Source organism: Bombus affinis, chromosome 16, assembly GCF_024516045.1.
Source record: "Bombus affinis isolate iyBomAffi1 chromosome 16, iyBomAffi1.2, whole genome shotgun sequence".
Taxonomy (NCBI): Eukaryota; Metazoa; Arthropoda; class Insecta; order Hymenoptera; family Apidae; genus Bombus; species Bombus affinis.
In genome coordinates, this window is record NC_066359.1 from 5,661,813 (window position 1) to 5,681,156 (window position 19,344).

At 33.0% G+C, this 19,344-nt stretch overlaps 3 protein-coding genes and 1 long non-coding RNA gene across 6 annotated transcripts; 2 read left to right on the forward strand and 2 right to left on the reverse strand.

Moving 5' to 3' along the window:
- The first annotated feature begins 294 nt into the window (after positions 1 to 294).
- Positions 295 to 3,993, forward strand: LOC126925608 (transmembrane protein 26). The gene is made up of 6 exons (XM_050741356.1): positions 295 to 490; positions 1,391 to 1,568; positions 2,182 to 2,589; positions 2,755 to 3,113; positions 3,210 to 3,560; positions 3,876 to 3,993. Exons 1-6 carry the CDS (start codon positions 297 to 299, stop codon positions 3,910 to 3,912), a joined length of 1,527 nt encoding a protein of 508 aa, XP_050597313.1. The 5' UTR covers positions 295 to 296; the 3' UTR covers positions 3,913 to 3,993.
- LOC126925603 (uncharacterized) lies at positions 3,825 to 8,267 on the reverse strand. Its single transcript, XM_050741343.1, has 3 exons — positions 7,477 to 8,267; positions 6,497 to 6,794; positions 3,825 to 6,262 (listed from the first exon to the last, which is right to left on the reverse strand). Exons 1-3 carry the CDS (start codon positions 7,899 to 7,901, stop codon positions 4,610 to 4,612), a joined length of 2,376 nt encoding a protein of 791 aa, XP_050597300.1. The 5' UTR covers positions 7,902 to 8,267; the 3' UTR covers positions 3,825 to 4,609.
- Positions 8,268 to 8,912: 645 nt separating this feature from the next.
- LOC126925217 (basic helix-loop-helix transcription factor amos) lies at positions 8,913 to 11,694 on the reverse strand. 3 transcript variants are annotated; one of them, XM_050740527.1, is made up of 6 exons: positions 11,424 to 11,646; positions 11,114 to 11,351; positions 10,508 to 10,665; positions 10,125 to 10,236; positions 9,663 to 9,874; positions 8,913 to 9,318 (listed from the first exon to the last, which is right to left on the reverse strand). In XM_050740527.1, the coding sequence occupies exons 2-6, from the start codon at positions 11,215 to 11,217 to the stop codon at positions 9,212 to 9,214; spliced, it is 693 nt and encodes a 230-aa protein (XP_050596484.1). In that variant the 5' UTR covers positions 11,218 to 11,351; positions 11,424 to 11,646; the 3' UTR covers positions 8,913 to 9,211. The 3 variants fall into 3 exon arrangements, with proteins under 3 accessions (XP_050596484.1, XP_050596485.1, XP_050596483.1); XM_050740528.1 differs by having other exon boundaries at positions 9,663 to 9,871; positions 11,114 to 11,694; XM_050740526.1 differs by having other exon boundaries at positions 11,114 to 11,646.
- A 5,059-nt stretch (positions 11,695 to 16,753) lies between these two features.
- On the forward strand, positions 16,754 to 18,852 carry LOC126925851 (uncharacterized). Its single transcript, XR_007714153.1, has 2 exons — positions 16,754 to 18,213; positions 18,305 to 18,852. It is a non-coding gene; the product is annotated as an uncharacterized LOC126925851 (long non-coding RNA).
- Positions 18,853 to 19,344: the final 492 nt, after the last annotated feature.

Below are 19,344 nucleotides of genomic sequence, written 5' to 3' on the forward strand. Positions count from 1 at the left end.
AAATACAAACGTTCTGAAGCTTCTATACTTTCATTCCAGTTCTGATACAGTGAGCTCCAGTTAAACGACACTCAATGTACCGTAAAACAATTGTTCATTTCATTGTTCTAAAAAAAGATTCAGTGAAAAAATGTAATATCCAAATAAAAAGTTCAAAAAATTCGTATTATCAATATTTTTCTATTTCTTAATGTAACCAGTAGATATTTGTGTGTTTTAAAAAATTGGTGAATGACAATAACAAAAATTATATAGTGAAAAATATTAAATAGAAAAACAAAAATTATATTGTGAAAATGGCAAAATTTTTAGCTACGATTAAAGCGATAATTACGCGACTGGTTTTCGCATCTCATGGCTTTATTGCAATTTGGCAAGTAACTACGTTTAAAAAGAATCCTCTATTTTGGTACTTGAGTTGCCCAATTTTGTTACTGTTTTTCGAAGGAATTTTTACGCTTACTATAAAGGAAAATCAAGAATGGAAATGGTAAGTAACGGAAATTTATTTATTAATTAGTTAATTATTTTTCCAGTATTTTAATAATATTTGTCGTGATTGAAAATAATAATTTACACCAAAATAATAAATAAATAATAATATTAAATACTAACAAATTTCTTTAAATAATATTCCTCTCATTAACAAAATTTAATAACAAATAATTAATTTTGGAGATTATATGAAATAAAAATTACTATATAAACCTTCTATATATAAATAATAATGATTATAACATAATAAAGTACATTTTTATTAGAAAATAGAAATAACTTAAATAGATATTAATTATACGTATATATAAATACTCAAATCTAATTTCCAAATATATTTTGCGAATATTTATACATAAACATTACTTTATATATAAGACAAAGAATAGTAACCATATTTAAGTTCTCTAATGCAACAATCTATACGCTAAAACAAACCTACTTTCCTCCGGGAAGGAAAGGGTGTGTTTTTGTGGGTCCGTCTCAGTTTGACAGTCGGAAATTGGAGCATTAGTAATAAGAGCGGGACGAGACACAATCCACTATACGTCGAAAATTATCGATATACAGAAAGAGCTGCGTAACAGTGACCTCTTTTTCTAATATCCTTTACCATTCATATCATATGATTGATCGACTGATTCCTTGAAAGTCGTATTTTTTACTATTCCCGAAGGCGATCAATATATTAAATTAAGAAAGAGTGCAATAACAAAAGAGGATAATCTTTACTATCTCAAACTTAACTACGTCATAATTTTCATTATAATTGACGAACATCCTGTTTATTACGTATTATAGTTTTAAGAAACATTATCGTTAACGACCCTGTTTTACTGACGGAGTAGAAATACAATAAATTTAATATAATATTTAAAATTTCTTTTTTCTGAAGGTTCTGTCCTTCCGTTTTCTTGTATCTAAGCAGTGTCGTACCGGCGATATGGCTTCTGGAATTAGACAAGGTCGATAGAAGAATGAAAACGTTCGAAACAAACGTGAACATATCCGAAAATTTCGATTTAACCAACCTGGCAGCTGAAGATTTGAAACATTTAGAAAAAGCATTTGGTGTAGGTTCAATTCACATTATTCTATTCACAATATTGTAAATTATATGCATATATAACTGAACTTCGTTTTGGGGCACATCGAATTTACAACGTTTTTTATAACCAGAGAGGAAATTTCTTCTCAAAACAAAATTCGAAGCTATGAATTTTAAGGCACGAATATAACTATTTTAAAAATTATGCGTATATATGTATAGTTTATGCATATTGACTGGATGAATACGAGAGGTCGGTATCACAATGGTGACTTTGCCGACCAACTGTTATTTAACACACATAGTGACATATGGTAACTAGAAAACTGTGCAATATGCATGAGCTTAATATATATATATTTATATGTATAATTTTTAAAATAATGATTTCCACAGAACCAAATTAAAGTTTCTGAGGCTTGAAATTATAGCCCAGTGGAGGCCTCCTTCATAGAGAAATGGGAAACGGGGAAATAAATTTACGCAAAGATAAAATACAATTTAGTTTGTGATAAGCTATATTTGTATACCCCAAAATGAAATTCAATAATTATATCATATTGTTATAAAACTTCGCAGTTTATTTCTATAAATGTGGTTATTTTATTATTATAAATACACTGTAACTTATCATTTAGGTAAATATAAATCTACCTGACATAAAAATATCGACAGAGACCTGGGTAACTTTGATCGAACAGTTTCTGATGTTAATTCTGATCATTGGAAGATGGATGTTACCAAAGGGAGAGTTAACCAGAGATCAATTAAGTCAATTATTATTGGTTTACATTGGTACAGCAGCAGACATCATTGAATTTTTCGATTCCTTTAAAGAAGACCGCATAGCTCGCGAACCCGTTTTAGTTTATTTGACTTTAGGAATTTGGGCGTGGTCCTTGATGCAATTTACAGTCGTCCTTACGGCCACAAAGTCCCGAAAATCTAGACTATCTTCCGGTAACGCTGTTAAAAAGAGAGCACACACTGAAACTAGTTGCTGTAGCATTGATGTATGGGGAATTGCATTGAACATGCTCCTACAGGTCTGTCTTATTTATTAGAATATTTTTTGTGGTAACTCAATACAAGATCTTAAATTTTAACTGAAAATTCCTGTCGGGTCACGAAAAACCTTCTCTGAAAATTTTTTTGAACTTTTACGTCTTCAGCAGGAAACTGAAGATTTCATGTCTTTCAAAATATTACAGGATGGACCATTCCTTTCATTCAGATTGATTTTAATCGTCCACTATCGCATAGTCAGCTACATGAACATTTTCTTCACGTGCAAGAATACTTTAGTAATACTGCTGCAACTTTACCGATTGTACGTTGTGCAGACGGAGAATCGAAGCAAGATAAAGAAGAAATCTGAAGTATCTAGCATCAGTATCATATCGAAAGAAGATATGTACAAAGATGTGAAAAGTAAAAGGATTTCTGAAGAAAGAAGAAGAAAAAGAAGAAGAGACAAAGATATAGAGGCTAATTATTCAGACAGTGAGGAAACTACGGAAGAAGCAGATAAATTTGATTCCTCTCCTAGAAATATTCGTCATTCCAGAAGGTTTAAAATACATAAATGAATAATTAAAAATTACCTATAAATTTATTGACCAGTAAATTTTCAAATTTATTATCTGGAAATTTTGTAATTTTATAGAAAAACGCGCCAGGACACCGGATATTCCACATCTAGCTCCAAAAATTCTGGAAGACATCGAAAATCTCAGAGAGGTGATAGCAAAAAAAAACCTTCACGTGAAGAAAGCACAAAAATTGAAATTTCCAGTGATGAAGACAAACGTAGAAAAAAAATTGATAAAAAATCGTCGGTAAAGAGGGACAGCAAGTTGTCAGAGAGTATTAAAATGAAAACTAGGAACGAGGATTCTAGTAAAAGTTCGAGTAAAAGCCGGAAATGCAAAGAAGATAGCGAAGAAGAATCGACAACAGAAGAAGTAGCTGATAAAATAGTTAGTCAAGAAAGTGAATCAGAATCAGAAAGAAAAAGGTAAATAAATTAATAAATCACCAAATATATAACAAAAACTTTGGCCACTTCAATTTATAATAAAATAAAGAAAATTAATTATAAAGCAAAAAATAATATTATTCACAGAACATGCATTATATTTAGGAACTATTACAATATGAAATTGAACACTTGATTATTTAATAGGAACTTGTAATAAAAAAATAATTTTTACATAGTAGCGATTAATATGGATATAGATTATACTATATTTTTTATATCTAGTTAGAAATGTACTAAATATAGATATTTTTCTGAAAATTTTAGGAATATGTTGCATTACTTTTTTTACAGGTATGTTCATAGGAAGCGACGTCAGAACAGAGACTGACAACGATGCCTCGGCATAATCGCCCTCTTGTTTGTATACTTTGCGATCCTCGTTATTTGCATGATTTTTATATACGCCGGGATCAACGATGGTATTGTATTAACCACAAGGGCGAAGAAAATGATCCTTACTAATTAACCCTTTGCACTTTTTATTAAAGTATCACAAAAAGTTCAAAATTTTATCTCTTATAAGCGCTTTTAGTCTTTTAATCTGTTTTCAAATTATGATTGATTACTAAAGCAATATATTTATTAAAATATATTTGAAGTTAAAATTTAAGTGCAAAAAGTTAAGAACAATCAAGATTGATTTTATTTAAGTTTAGCACCCTACAAGCGTAAATTAAGTAGTTTGAACGTGTTCTAAGACATTAAGATGTTATTTTAATATATAAACGCAACTAATAATTAACTAAACGCTGCTTGATATATGTAAATTGTATGAATAAAGATATTTCTACTATTTTCAGCTCTAGTCAATGAAAGTGATAGTAAAGGAACGAAAGTATATTCTTTGCACACCTAGTTCACTCTTACTCTAATTAAAATATTAATTACAACGATTAAAGAAGAAAAGTATTTGTGTATACATAAAATTAAGTGGAAGAGATGGTTAAAATCTATGAAATACAAATTCGTTGGAGTTTCAGCGCAAAATTAAGAAACTTTGCAATGCTTCTTTGTATGACAATAATTCATACAATTAAATCCTTGCAAGTTTCTAACCATTCTATGCTCTGAACGCCGTCTAAATTATCGATATAATTAGCCAAATCGTCTTGATGAGTTCCAGTAGCGGCGCAATATAACATGGCGGTATTCTCCAACAATTCTTGTAAAGATTGTGTCTTCACAATAGCTGAATCTACGCTATTATTCACCATCAAAATGCTTTCTTTCTTTTCCAAGTTCATTATACTTGATTGTCCCTTTTGAACAATTTCCACTTGTTTAGGAACTTCAATCTTTCTATCAGATGAAATTTCTCCAATTGTCTGATCAATTTTAAACAATGACTGTTTATTCAGAACTCCCAAAGACTGTCTCTTCTCATTGGAATTACTTTTTAGGTCTTTCAGCTTCTCCACAGTTAAATGAAACCGCCTCCATTTTCCCTGAGGAAAAGTTATATTCACATTTCTGTCCATAAAACTCTCTTGAACACTTTGTTTGGTATTTTCTTCCTTATTACAGAGTTCTTTAACTCTAATGTTCTTCACATTGGTATAGGGTATCTGGTTTTCTATAGCTGGCTTTTTTAAATTACTTTTATTGTACTCAGAAAGAATTTTTGCTATTTCTGAAGCTTCTCCAGTGCACCAGGCCTTACTCATGCCGCCAGACATGGTTTTTAAGTTCAACTGTTTGCTAGTAGCCTCGTAACATATTTTCTTTTCCATGGAATTTGATTCTTTTCCAAACTGAATTTTATTCTGTTGCATGTTATCTAAAAGATGTTTTGTCATTGTGAATTCCATTTTGTTTCTTTGCTTTACAGGAGTCTGTTTCACTGTCATCTCTTCGTTGGATACATTCTTATATATAGAAGTCACTTCTCCTAACGTTTCTTCACTGGGTGAAGATTCTTCTATTCTGCTCACATTTATGGTACTAATACTTGGATTCAAAAGTTGTGTCTCCTTTGCGTCTAAAGGGTTTACTATGATAAAAGGGCTCTTGGAAGGTCGTGCCATTTCTTGAATCTTCATATGCCCTCCTTGAAAGGTTTTTGCATTAGTGAACGCAATGGATTTCTGAGGATTGGCTATATAAACCTTCTGAGCAGGAAATAAACGTGTTTTTGGAACCTGAGTAAAACTCTTCACATTTTGTGGGAACATCGTGATTGCGTAATTGTCCATGAATTTGTTCTCTTCCACTGATTTCTGTAAATTCTCCTTAAAATTTAAGACAGAGGAATCGCTTTTGGAGCTGCGTTCTAAAGTGTTTATCGCCGAAGAATGCTGTTCTATTTCCTTGCTAGTGTTGGATAAATTTTTGCTCTCGTTTAACATGCTTATTTTTCCTTCTACATTCGTTTTGTAACTTGGCGTCATTATTTGAGAACAGTAACCAAGAACACAGTGGAAGCTTTCATGCATGCAAGTTTCAAAAGATTTGTTCTTTTCAGTAGACTCTAAAGTGACTGATTTTGCACCTTTGGAATTGGAAGAGCCTTTGTTAGGTTTGATCTTTTTGGTTCGTTTTTTTTCAGCAGATGATGGGAGGTAGTCACAATGAGGATCCACGGATACCACTTCTATTTCCGGTCTGTCGATTATTTCTCGGTAAGAGAATCCGTCTAAACTTGTAAAGTAACGGCCCAAATATTCTGCAGCTAGGCCAACCTGAAAAATATATTTAGTTAGTTGAAAAATATCACGAATTATTATTTACTGGAAAACATGTGCAGTTTTAACTCAAAATTTCATTTAAATTTCGAAAATATTACGAATATTAAAATATTAAAATATACAAAGTATTACAAACATTACAGATTGTATAAATAATAAAATGTTAAAATACAAAAAAATTGTAAATCTAAGCTCTTTTTATAACAATTGTTTATGCAAAATTTTTACTTGTGGATGAAACACAGGTCGTTCATGCATGCCATGAGCAGGCCATTCTTTCCACTCTGTTGCATCTCTTACAGTGGGCGCTTGATAAGTTGCTCCCACATTATACATTTTACGAGTAACAGACCTTGTGTTCATGTAAGGCATGGTGGAAGATTTTCCACGTTTAATGTGTTCAGAATTGAACAGCATCTCCTTTCGTTTCGCAGAAAGTAATCGTTGTCTTGGGCGGGAAAAATCCTTGTCCTGATCTTTTTTGGTAACGCGCGTTGGATTTCTTCTGACTTCCGCTGTTCCACGGCTACAATAAATTTTGACGAAATGATATAAATTTCTCGAAATATTTAATCCTGCTGAAATCTTGTAAATCCAGAACCAATAATTACATAATTTCAAATTCTAGAAACTTACGAATAAGTTTTGGAAGTGAAAAATTAAAAATTTCGGAAATTTGGAAATTTTGAATATTTAAAGAATCAAAAAACTTCAAAATTTTAAATTTTGGGAGTTTTTGAAAAATTAATAATTTCAGAATTAAAAATTTTGAAAATTAAACATTTCAGGAATTTGCTAATTTGGAGATTTTGAATGTTTAGAAAATTGAAAAATTAACAAATTGAAATTTTGCAATTTTAAAACTGGAAATTTTGAGAATTTGCAAGACTGCGAATTTTGGTGGCTTGAAAATTGAGTATTTTGAAAGTCTGAAGACTTGAAAATATTCCTTAATAGTAAAACATTTCTTATTCTACATTTCCCCCAAATATCACATATTTATGAAAAGATACTTTGCCAAATATACACAAATTATTATATTATCTTAAATATTTAATATTTCTTAATTATCTACCAACAACCTTAAAAATTTCCAAAAATAACATCTTTCCAAATATTCCAACTCTCATCCACCACATGTCAAAATCAATCCACATCTCAATAGTAGAAATCAAATCTCAAACTTCCTCGTCTTCTGTAGAACCTACTTTTTCCTCGTAGCGCGATGGATCCTCTTAACCTTGGTCACTCCACTGCTAGAAGACGATCCACCGCTACTCGTTTCAGTAGACTCCCTTACATAATCGCTATCATCTTTATATATCTTTTCACGTTTAATCACAATGGTGCCAGGCGGAAGTTTCCGCAAAATTTCAACAGCCTCGTATTCCTTAGCCTTGCTATTCTGCTCGGTCGATAACGAATCCAGATCGAGCTGCTTCCGGAGTGCCATTTTGCATCGTTCGTCGCTCAACTCGAACACTCGTTTCCTCTCTTGCTGCTTAACCGGTTTTTCATCTTGTTGCTCCATCGACCACCGATCGTTTTCTTTTCTTATCACAGCAATCACGCTCACATCATCATCATCGGAAAATTGTTTTTGTTTCGATTCCATTTTCTTCGGATCTTCCATCTCATTTCACATAAAACTTATTTATTCAACAGTCACAGACACACTTATATAATATTTTGTGATTTTTTCGGTGAACTTGAAATGGAGATGTATGGACGGAGACAAGATGTGAAATATAATGGAATACACGTCATACGCTTCACGTATCCTTGGGAAGAATTATTTATTCTTACACACAAAAATAGAGATTTAATGGTAATATTTGTAAATTAGTTTTAATGTAGATATATCGTGAGGTTTCGTGGAAGACATTTGCCGATTAAACAAATCTATTCCTATTTAAAGTGACTGATGGGAACATAACCAGTATACTGACACCGGGCACGTGTCACATGCTTTTGTTTCCTCTGCTTCAATAATGGGAACAATAGTGTCATCTGGTAATCAAGATTCGCGTTCGATGACACCGTGAAACAGGATGTTACCCTGAAATTAGATTAATTAATCGAGAGGGTGCTATGAACTTAGCCATTATACGCTCAAATGTTAATTTTTAATTTGGTATTGAGTCAAACTTTCAGATTCGGCTTTAAATTAAACTTTGATTCATATTAAAGAAATTGTCACGTTTAGTTGATTAAATTTTCATTTGTTATTAATTGAATTTTCAGAAAATTAATATCAATTTAATTTCACATATTATATATTTGATATTAATAATTTTAATAATCGTTTTGTAGAATACTGCGACGTTTATTGTGGAAAATTATTACTTTTTATTCTGACAATTATTGAGATTAATATTATACGATTATGAAATTATAAGCAGTAACAGTTATTGGACATATGAGGGAAATATAAAAAGGAATTATTAATTGATCGATCATGGGCATAATTTTATAACTATATAATTAAACCTTCGATAAATAATATAGAAATTAAAAGACAGAATCATTTTAAGATTTAATCAGAATAAAAATAATATGATAATTCATAATCTTAAACAAAGTATATATATACATATTATATTACATACAGAGGGTGTAAAAGTAGTGAATCATAAGATCGATATAGGTTTTCTCACAAGCGCTGATTTTATTCCAAACAAAATACTAAAACTAGAATATATGTATAGCTATTCCCATTTTACATGTACACGCGTGTACGTATAATATATAATTATTTATATGTAGAAATACGAAATATAATATCATCGCTTCGTATTGCACGATCCAGACTAGAACTGAAATGTATACATATTTATGTATAACATCCTTTGGCACTCTATTCGACTGGGATTTATTTACAAAGAAAAGGAGAATTCGTCTGCGATTATCCTCGATGAGATTTTTTTTTCTTCTTCTGTACTTTTAGTTCATATTGTCCGTCGTTAGGGCGAGCGTGGTTAAGACTGACCGTCGATTGGGATTCACACCTAAGTTCTCCCAATTTATCCACGACAAACGTGCTGTCAGATCTACGATTAAAAACAATACTTATTTATTTAGTTATTTTATTAATATAAGCTATTTAAATAATCAATATTACAAACGTCCTCTATTTTTTAAAAAAGTAACTGAAACTAAATAACTGGACTAAAATAATATAAAATATAATCTACAAGAATATAAATATGTATATGGTAAAATGATTATACAACAAACATATAGCGAAGTTAAAATAGGACGGTGAAAAAGTCCAATGACCTCGAAAGTTATTATTTTTTTTTTTAAATGAAATACATATAATAATATTCTAATTTTTTAAGGTACTTCCATACTCCTGACTGGAAAACAAACAATTCTAATTAATGATTCTCACCACTGGTGTTCCATTCAGCGCGTTCACCATTTATTTCTCCTCTAAGGCACCTCTCGACGTAAGTCAATGGGTCGAGCCTTGCAGCCAACACTTCTCGAAGGAGCGCGATATACGCTATAGCCAGACGTAGAGTATCAATCTTGGACAGCCTCTTCTCATATGGGAACGTTGGAACGTGAACTCGGAGCTCGTCGAAAGCCGAGTTGATGCTGCTAAAAATCGTAATCACACTGACAACCTGCTTCACAATTTATTTATTAAATTCTTCTCTTCAATACAATTTGTTAAATTAATACAAAACTAATAATGCAATAAAAATAGATAACTGTAATAAAAATTTAAATATTGATATTAGTATTATAATATATTTGTATAGGCTATTCGACAGCTAGATTACGTAAAAGATAAATGATAATTTAAATAAATTATTGGATGAAGATTTCGTTGAGAATAATTTCTCACCTCAGCATGCGTTTTCTCTCGCGTATATTGGCGGCGTGTCGTTGAATTCTATAGGGGCTGCCATTTGGGTAGTAGCCCTCTTCTACACCATTGATCTCCGTATCATTGTGATCTAAAGGAATAATAATATAATAAATACGAAAAGAAAAATTCATTTGTACGCTCAATGTTAAAAAATTCCGCAAGATATTCGAATTTACGAAACAATTTGGACCTCCATTTAAACCTCCATTCTAATTTAGAATTTCAAGTCTTATCAATATTGACAAATTTTTCAGACAGAATTGTTACTTATTTTTCGCTCTGACTAAGGATAACCAGTTATAGGAAATTCTAAAATACATAAAATCAAGATTTTGTATTTGATGTTTTTTTTAAATTACCAGGTGTAGAAACCGGCATGTGGTAATGGAGAGGAGAATGAGTATGTGAGGAGGTGTGTGCGACGTGTTGAGTGGATCTACCCGCGTAAACGCAGGAAGGAAGCTCTGCAAGGTCCTCCTCGCTGATATCACTGCTTGGACCCACGTAATACTGACTGCTGTAATCAATAATTATAACCAATTCATCAAAAGATATAAATTCTCTATTCCGTTTGTTCGTTAATCTATTGAGCAAATTCTTTTTTTTCTACGACATTTCTACGTTTCTCATTTATAATAGAAAATAATTTTACTTATTACAGTCGTATTCAACAATAATTTAAGAAATTAAAAATCTTAAGACGAATCTTAGGATTTTGGAAATTTGAAATATTGGAATTTTGGAATTTTGAAATTTGATATATTAGAATTTGTAAATTTTAGGATCTCAGAAGTTTATGATTGTGAAATCTCGGAACAAGCCAGAATAAAATCTTTTAAACTTTAAGACCAAGATTCGTCAGTAATTCTAGAGAAAGTAAATTTTGATAACAGGAAAATAATGCTTTAACTCCAATTTTTTAGAAAATTGTCGAAAGATTCATTTTTTGTTCGCAAAAAATTTACCTAGTGCAAGCCACAGTGGAGTCAGCCGCCCTGGAAGTGGTACCGACCCGGTGCCTCATCCTCTGCCCCCTGTCTTCATACTCGTAACTCGAATGGCTCGCCATGCTTCCTACCCTTACCAGATCATTAATCACTTCACTTCCAATTACCTAATTAATTTACCAAGTCTGCAAATTCCTCAAAATCTTTTGCCCAACTTCCAGCTCTCCTCAAAAGTCTCTCCACAAAAGATTCACTTCTAGAACCAAATTTACTTCTTGGTTAAAGTCTGTTTTATCCCTGCTACTCGATTAATAATATTAACATTAACTTATGTCTCCTAGGTTAGGTCACTACTTCACGATAGTAGTCGGTGAAAACCGAAGATTCACGAAACAGCAAAGGATTCAGACTATCGTCAGTGTCCCTGGGGAGGCTGCTTTATATACCAAAACCCGTGGAAACGCCAAGGGGATGATCGATGCAACCCCTGGGCGGAGAATCCAGCCAATCGGAAACCATACAGGGTGAAACGTACCCTCAGACCACTCAGCCATTGGTGGATCGCTGAACGAGCATAGTACAAACCCACTGAATGCTGCGGTTTATTGTTACTGCCGTCGGAAATTTTATTTCTATCATTCTCCATCCTCCATCCTCCCACTTCCCAGCGAAATTTGTCCGCCTCGCCCTCCTCCTTCCACAATTTGGCGACAGTCCGACCAACGAGACACACGGAGGAACTCTTCTTAAAACCTGGAAATTTTCCACGAAATTATTTCGGGTCACTCGAGAGCTTTCATGGATGGTAAGGTTCGTGCAAGTTTTTTTAGAAATATTGTTCCGGATGAAGAGGTTAGGTTGTTGTGACACATAAATACTTTAGAGGCGGAGATTAATTTTGGAATTTGTTGGATAGTCTCCGATGTTTTGGAGCACTTTTTGAAGGTTTTCGGAGATGTCGAGGTGAGCTTTTTTGGAACTCGAGGTTGTATAATTGAAGTGGAGATTAAAGGAAGATATGTATATACTTTGGACATAAAGGATAATTTGAGAATTTTAAGGGTATTTTCTGACGTTTTTGAAGAATTTTTTGGTTTTCTGAGTTTTTGTTGAGGTAGACTTTTATTGGATAATAACTTTGAAATATTGTTATTAAACTGCAGATATTTATGCAAATTCATATTTTCCATGTACGCATGCTTCCATCTCCCATAGGAGTCAATATTAATTTCTCCAAAAACTCATACATACTACAACCAATTATAAAAAGCAGGCAACTTAATCACAACAAACTTCCTACTTACCTCGTGAATATCATTTACACTAGAATTTTGACTTCTTCCTTAAAAAGAATTAATTCGTACTCAAAAGAGTTAATAATGTTATTAACATCGTTAATATCTCACTCGTGTTATCTATATCAAATGGTGCATAATTAAAGAAAGCTGACAGCCTGAGAAAGAGTACAGAGAACATTATAGGAAGCGACCACGAGTACACGGACCTTCCCCTTTATCAGTGATCGAGCTTTCCAGTGCGAGGAAGAGAGCTTGTGCGACAGACAGAACACTGAATGGGCCAATATTCAAATGAGACGTGTTTAACGGAGGCACAATGAGAAACGCGGCGGCGTCGGTGGCGATGCAATTATGCAAGGTGTTAATACGATCACAATGCTGGTTCGCTAGGGTTGTACCTAGTAAACTGACAAAGTTTTGTCGCCATCTAGCTTGAAAAAGCTATATCTCATTGGCTTTGGTTGGTTCCAAAGTGAATTACTATTGTCGATCGCCGATATACTACACTATAGCCCTCACAACATAATTGGGATTATGTCGGGGAACGTATGTGAATCGAAGTTTCAGACGAAAGAAGTAGAGCCCTTTCCACGTTCAATTTGCATATTTTGATGTTATCTGCTGGTTGGAGATTAATTTCATGCTAGGTTCCTGAAAGAAAAAATTGAAGATTAGGTTGATGTTTCGGAATGATGTAATATTTATGAAAATAACAGTTTATCGTTAGGAAAAAGATATTGCTCTTTTCTATTTAAAAATTAGTAGTTGTAAATATGTATAGGTTAAAAAAGGTGAAAAGTTTTTTATTTCGTATAATTGCAAAATTATTATCAAAGAATATTATATAACAATATCCTAACTTTTTTGAACAATTAAAAGTTGAATAATAATGACAACTTACTCTACCTTTATTTATTTAAAAAATTATTTCCCCATCGATAAAAAGTTGATCTGTTTAAAAGACCGATCTGAATTTGTAAAATAAGATGGAAAAGATGAAAGATGCACGAGAGCTCGACATGGACCAAATCTCTCCCCTGTTGTACGTGACAAATTGAGATAAATAATCGTTTGTGGGTACACAATGCTCTCTTGAAATTTGTCACGGCGATACTCGAAACGGCACGCTCCGGAACATTTGCGAGTTGATACTCGTAAAACCGATACTTGAGTCGCATCTGGTCGGCATCCTCCTTTCAGAAACGATATTCCAAGATTTTATCAATATCAACCGAGAACGAGTGTCATCATGACTATCTACTTCATAGAATCTCTTTTTTTCTTTCTTCTATTTCACTCCTTAATATAATCATCGTAATTTTCTTATTTTATTTCTAATATCGTCTACAATCATTTCTATTTTTATTGCTAACTATACTACATAAGTTAACAATACTATTCGTTTAATTTAACCGGATTGTGTCTCAATTAGAAACTGGAATGGTGTTGCTAAATTCTGTGATGATCGTGGAAATAGATTTTGCGTCTAAAAAATAGTTACTGAATGTCAACTTTATCAATATTAAGTACACTACGTCTAAGTCATCTAAGTACATTCTAACTGTCCACTGACCGATGGTCACTAAATGAATTTTTCAATTCTTAACCTAACTTTCCTACGTTACTTTTCGAATCCCAAGTTTCCTCATTAATATTTGAACTTTTAAACTAATTTTTCCACCAATATTCAAATTTCCAATCTCCTTAGTTAAAAACAACAATCTAATATATTTTTGATCACTAAAAACGACCCACTTATGTCACAAACATAATTGCATTTCCTCTCCTTTCTCCTTTCCATATCGTAGAAATGCCGAGGGATCGCGGATATCCGAGCAAACATTTAATTCGCGATTACATTATTTCCGAGGGGCGAGGGGTTCCTGTCAGCACCAGTTTGACCAGAGTACACATACAACCACAATCGAACAACGGGGTACCATACCAATCCCTCGATAATAGAGATTTCACGCCGCGGGCCCCACTTCGGTTCTCACAGTAGGGGCCTCGTACTTTATCGAATATTTATTGTCCAATCGTCGTGCGCTTCAACCTCGCAGAAAATATGGTCAATTCATTCCCCGACGGAGATGCAGAGTGAAACGCGTGCCTCTAAGTATCTGTTTATAGTCTCTGGGGATCAATTTGTTTGCTAAATTATTTATTGGTTAAATAGGCCGACAAGGCTCTCGGTGAAAGTGACGCCATCTGAGCCACCAATCTGTTTAAACTGCGGTTTGGGAAAGGTAAACTTGAGATTTTTCGTTCTTGCTATTATGCCAAAGTCTTTGTTTAATTTGATCCTTTTATAGGTACGATTGAAATGACGATTATGAATGCAATTGGAATGATATGGATACTTGCAGCGAAATTAGGTTTTTGGCTACATAAAATTTAAACATGAAATTTTTATGTTTAACTGTTGGTTGATGTATTTATTATAATTGAGGATATAGCTAGAACAGTATAGAGACTTTAGACAGATCATTATATATAATAGCTTAAAAATGAAATGTTTATGTTCAATTATTGGTTAATGTGCTTGTGATTAAGCATTTAGGTATAAGCTTTTTAAAATTAGGAATTTGAAATTCAGAAAGCAATTATGAATCTCCCAGAAATATTTTCCAATTCTATAATTTATTTAAAAAGAGAGTATATCTGGAGGGTTTGAGGCATCTTGTTTGGAAACTTTTTTTGGAAAGTTCCAACCCCTCTTTGATACGAAAACCTGTTCAGAATTGGGAGAAATTATTTGATGGAGAAATCTTGCGGATCCGACGGATGCTGTCTCAACTTCAGTTATTCCGGGGATGAAGTTAGATTTATATAATAATAACATTACTCTTCCATATTAACATGAATTTTTATTATTTTGTTGTAATACAAAATGAAGAGAAGAATATATATATATTGCAGTTCTATAATATACTACTTTTTTATTTTGATAATTATTTATTCTAATTTTTTGCGTCCAAACTAAAAACCTTCAATAATTAAGAATAAAACATTCTTAAACATGAACTTGAACATTCTTAAATATGTTTTTCAAAAATATCAATATACATTAAGCATACTATATTTGATTATAAAGAAATAACAAAACAATTAAGAATTTATATTTAATCTTGACTGTTATAAAAAGACACTATCGCTAATCTCCATAATATAATTGATCTGAAGACTACTATAAACACAATTAAAAGAATATATATAAAATAATTAAAATATCATATTTTTTAGTTTAGTTCCTATAAAAACAAATTAATGTCAATAGTTTCCATAATGTAATCAATCTACAGACTTGTGGCACTTGGTTGTCTTTTCTTCCTCTCAAGATTACCATTAGGATCCCTTGAAAACAGTGATAGATCGTGGAGCAGCCTGAAATGAAATATGCGGAGCAATGCAATTGACATTCACCGCCGCCAAACTGTGTGCAACGACGCGACACTGAATTGCGGCCAATCGACGGTCTGACGTTGAAAAGAGACCAGAATGGAAAGGGAGAAGGAACCACAGAGAGAAAGAGAGAGAGAGACAGACAGACAGACAGACAGACAGACAGAGGGAGAGAGCACAAGGGTATATCAGAGACAATTGCCAGGAGAAAGAAGAAAAATTGCCAGGAAAGATAAAAAGAGGGACGTTGAAAATATGGAAAAAAGAAATAAAAAAGAAAAATTGTTTTAAGAGATTTGCTCAAGAAGAATTCATATTATAGGTTAACTTATAGGTTAATTATAACTTTTTTTAAATCATCGCTTACATATAAATTATGATTCTTAAATATAAATTAGGAAATAGTTACTTATAATTTGTAAATCACTATGAATTGGTTATACACAAGAACTAATTATCCACAACTTATTTATAACCGAAAACCCACTGTACTGTGATTAAAATTTAATTATTATATGAATGGCTACAAAATTACCTTGTAATTATTTCTGATTTGGCTGATTGACTCAAATCTATCCTAACTATAAAATGACTATAACATCAGCTACAACTTACTTATAATCTAGAGTCTAGTATGTAATCTAATTATAAGCTGAACCCTAAGAGTACCAAATTCCCATTTAATCTTACAATAACATTTCCATATACTACTTAACATTAAACAAACCTAGCCCAAACTCTTTTATACCAATCTTTACATCACCAACAGTACCTGATCTAAAGAGAACCTGTTCTTACCTTAGCCACTCAGTCATTTAAGTTAACCTAGCAAAAAGGTAATAGAGGAGAAAGAAAAAATGGAGGGAACAGAGGATTCAGTGAGAGGAGTTTCGCGACCCCTCTACTCGTTGGCACTTACTGGTGCCCTGAAGTTGTCCCGCTGACAGCCACGTGCCGAAGCGTGCCGACCTTTTGTCACGAGCTCGGTCTCTTCTTCGACCCAACAAGGGGGAGGATCGTCGAGATTCAACGTGCTAGGACACGTGTACCAAATAGGCTTGGTGGCCCAAAGCCTGTTTGCTTCGACCAAGGACCACCGTAGTGACGGTCTAGGGCACAATGAAGCGTGTGGTTCTTGAGCTGCCCTTCATTGGAAGGATCAAAGGTACCAGGAAAATTAAATGGTTAACGCGTTTCGACTCCGCTTTATCTTTCATCTTTTTCGTCTTGTTATTTAGGTTTTGATAAGAAGTGTGTGTTTTAGAACTAATCTGTGATTTGGACCTCTTTTTTTTTTTGTTATTTTGATGTCAATCTTAGGTATTTTTAATTTATTTATTATAAACTGGAGTTTTGATAGGCATCAATTTTTCTGATGTAGGTCAGACTCAATTTTGTTCCTTTTACGCTTGAATATTCAATTCAAATAAGTTTTACCTTCCATAATCTGCAATAATTTTCTAACCTAGATAAGAAAAAAGCTTTTAATCTTAGACTTTGTCGAATTTCTTTATAACTTTAAATTCTTATCAAGCTCTACTTTCTATTATCTACAATTAAGTACTCTCAAGAATTTTTAAGCTTAAAGCTTTCCTAAATTTTTGTTAACTTTAAATTTCCATTCGATTCTACTTTCCATAACCTACATTAGTTTCGAGTTAAGATTTCTGACTTAATAATAAATCCTATTATACAACGTTACATTCTTATTAAGACGCAATTTTGCTAAAGATTAGTAACTTAATCTAACCTAATTTGACCTAACTTCCAATTAAATATGATTCAATTTCTAATCTTAGTTAAATCTCCTAACCTTAAATTTCGAACAATTCCTGTTTCTCAAACTTATCCTATCTGTGACTGAAATGTTGCCAAGCTACTTTTCACCTTAATTTCTCTGACACTTATAATCAGAATTCTCACCTACATTTCCCCACTCATTGTCAAATCAATCTTAACAAACAATTCTTTCAGTTCTCCGCATGAAGCCATCATCGAGGCGTATATTAAAACGTCCTTGAAACAGAAACACGGGGAATTGACTATGACTCCACAGTATTGAAGCTCTGTCGTTGCTTTTTCACCTCTGGGAATTCACCAATCCGCGCGATGGTTCGCACGCGTTGAAGCTGTCGAGCGGAAACGTCGATTTCTCAGCACCGGTTATCGGCGTTCACCTTCGGCGATGGAGGGCCTTTGATTGGCACGAAAGGTATCCGTTCGTCGCGACAGAGTGTTGCGGAAAAAGGAAGAGCTCCGGTTTCGGTGTCAGTGAAGACAGAATGTGAAAGACGGCGTCAAGACGAAACGAATACAAGGAATAGAGACAGAGTTAGTTCGATTCAATTTAACTAGACTGCGTGCAGGTAAAAAAGAGGAAACGAGTGACATGAATTTCATTCTGCGAGTGTTGAATAGGTATGAGACAGGAAACGTAATATATACGAAGAGAATATTAACGTTTCTGGTTGTTATCGATTGCTTTATTAATTTTTTGCTACTTTTACAGATGATTGTTTGATACGCCTTCATTGAGAATTTCTCCATCATTTTAAAGAACTTTTTGTGACGAAGAAAGTAAAGATGATGTATAAAGAAACAGAAGATTGTAGTGGCACTATGATCGTCATGGAAAATTGGCCGTGCAAATGCTGCTTAACGCTGTCGATATAAACATACACGTCGGAATTAATGATACACCGTTTAGTTACGCGTCAGTTGATTTTCCCAGGGCACCGCTTTTGTGCTTAATAGCAGACGGGGGAAGCGGCTCATGGGGCACTGTGACCCGCCCGCTTCGGTGCACTCTTCAATATGTCACTGTGGCTAATTTTAGGGGCACACCGTCGACCACCGCACCGGCGACAAAGTCGATTCCTTTCAGTGAATTTACGTCCTGTAACCGATTTTCAACCGATTTGTTTGCTTCATTGAAACTCTTGAGAATTTTACCTTCGTTTTCATTGAACACCAAATTTGATGTATTTCTTGGAACGATGAAATTGGAGATTTGGAGATTGATGTGTTTGGTTGTTAGGAGAACTTATTTGGATGTTATTCCAATATAGATTGCACGGTCTTGTTCGTAGTTACAGTATTATAGTAAGTTCTATTATCATTGTGCAGTTCCATTGATTTGAAATTGATTTAATGAAAATGACGATGAAGTTAAAAAATAATAATATTGTAATAATGTTTGCGACAGTATTTTAATATTATCGTAGATAATATTTTATATTAATAAACTAATTAAATTTTTAACATAAAAACTTAATTGAATATATAATAAACAAAATTAATTTACGATTTTGTGTGCCATTTTCTATATTAAATGTTAATATAAAGTAATATATACTTGAAATTTTAACTGTTCAAATAATTTGCTATAAACTCCCTTTAAAATTGCTTTTCATAACACGACGTGAAATTTTGTCACTAAAAAATGAAAATTGCAAAATTACAAAAGCCAGAATTATGCTTGAAGGTTCGACTCGCAATCACATCAAAAACAATCATCTTCATGATGACGATGGATTATCAAATAACGAT

Excerpts from the sequence above, each read along its gene's own strand:
- LOC126925608 (XM_050741356.1), top strand. The coding sequence starts at position 297 with ATGGCAAAATTTTTAGCTACGATTAAAGCGATAATTACGCGACTGGTT. Across the intron at positions 1,569-2,181 it reads ATTTAGAAAAAGCATTTGGT|GTAAATATAAATCTACCTGA; the intron begins GTAGGTTCAATT and ends CTTATCATTTAG. Across the intron at positions 3,561-3,875 it reads TCAGAATCAGAAAGAAAAAG|GTATGTTCATAGGAAGCGAC; the intron begins GTAAATAAATTA and ends CTTTTTTTACAG.
- LOC126925603 (XM_050741343.1), bottom strand. The coding sequence starts at position 7,901 with ATGGAAGATCCGAAGAAAATGGAATCGAAACAAAAACAATTTTCCGAT. Across the intron at positions 6,795-7,476 it reads CATCGCGCTACGAGGAAAAA|CCGTGGAACAGCGGAAGTCA; the intron begins GTAGGTTCTACA and ends AATTTATTGTAG. Across the intron at positions 6,263-6,496 it reads GACCTGTGTTTCATCCACAA|GTTGGCCTAGCTGCAGAATA; the intron begins GTAAAAATTTTG and ends TATATTTTTCAG.
- LOC126925217 (XM_050740527.1), bottom strand. The coding sequence starts at position 11,217 with ATGGCGAGCCATTCGAGTTACGAGTATGAAGACAGGGGGCAGAGGATG. Across the intron at positions 10,237-10,507 it reads CATGCCGGTTTCTACACCTG|ATCACAATGATACGGAGATC; the intron begins GTAATTTAAAAA and ends TTATTCCTTTAG. Across the intron at positions 9,875-10,124 it reads GAGAGAAAACGCATGCTGAG|CAGCATCAACTCGGCTTTCG; the intron begins GTGAGAAATTAT and ends TACGATTTTTAG.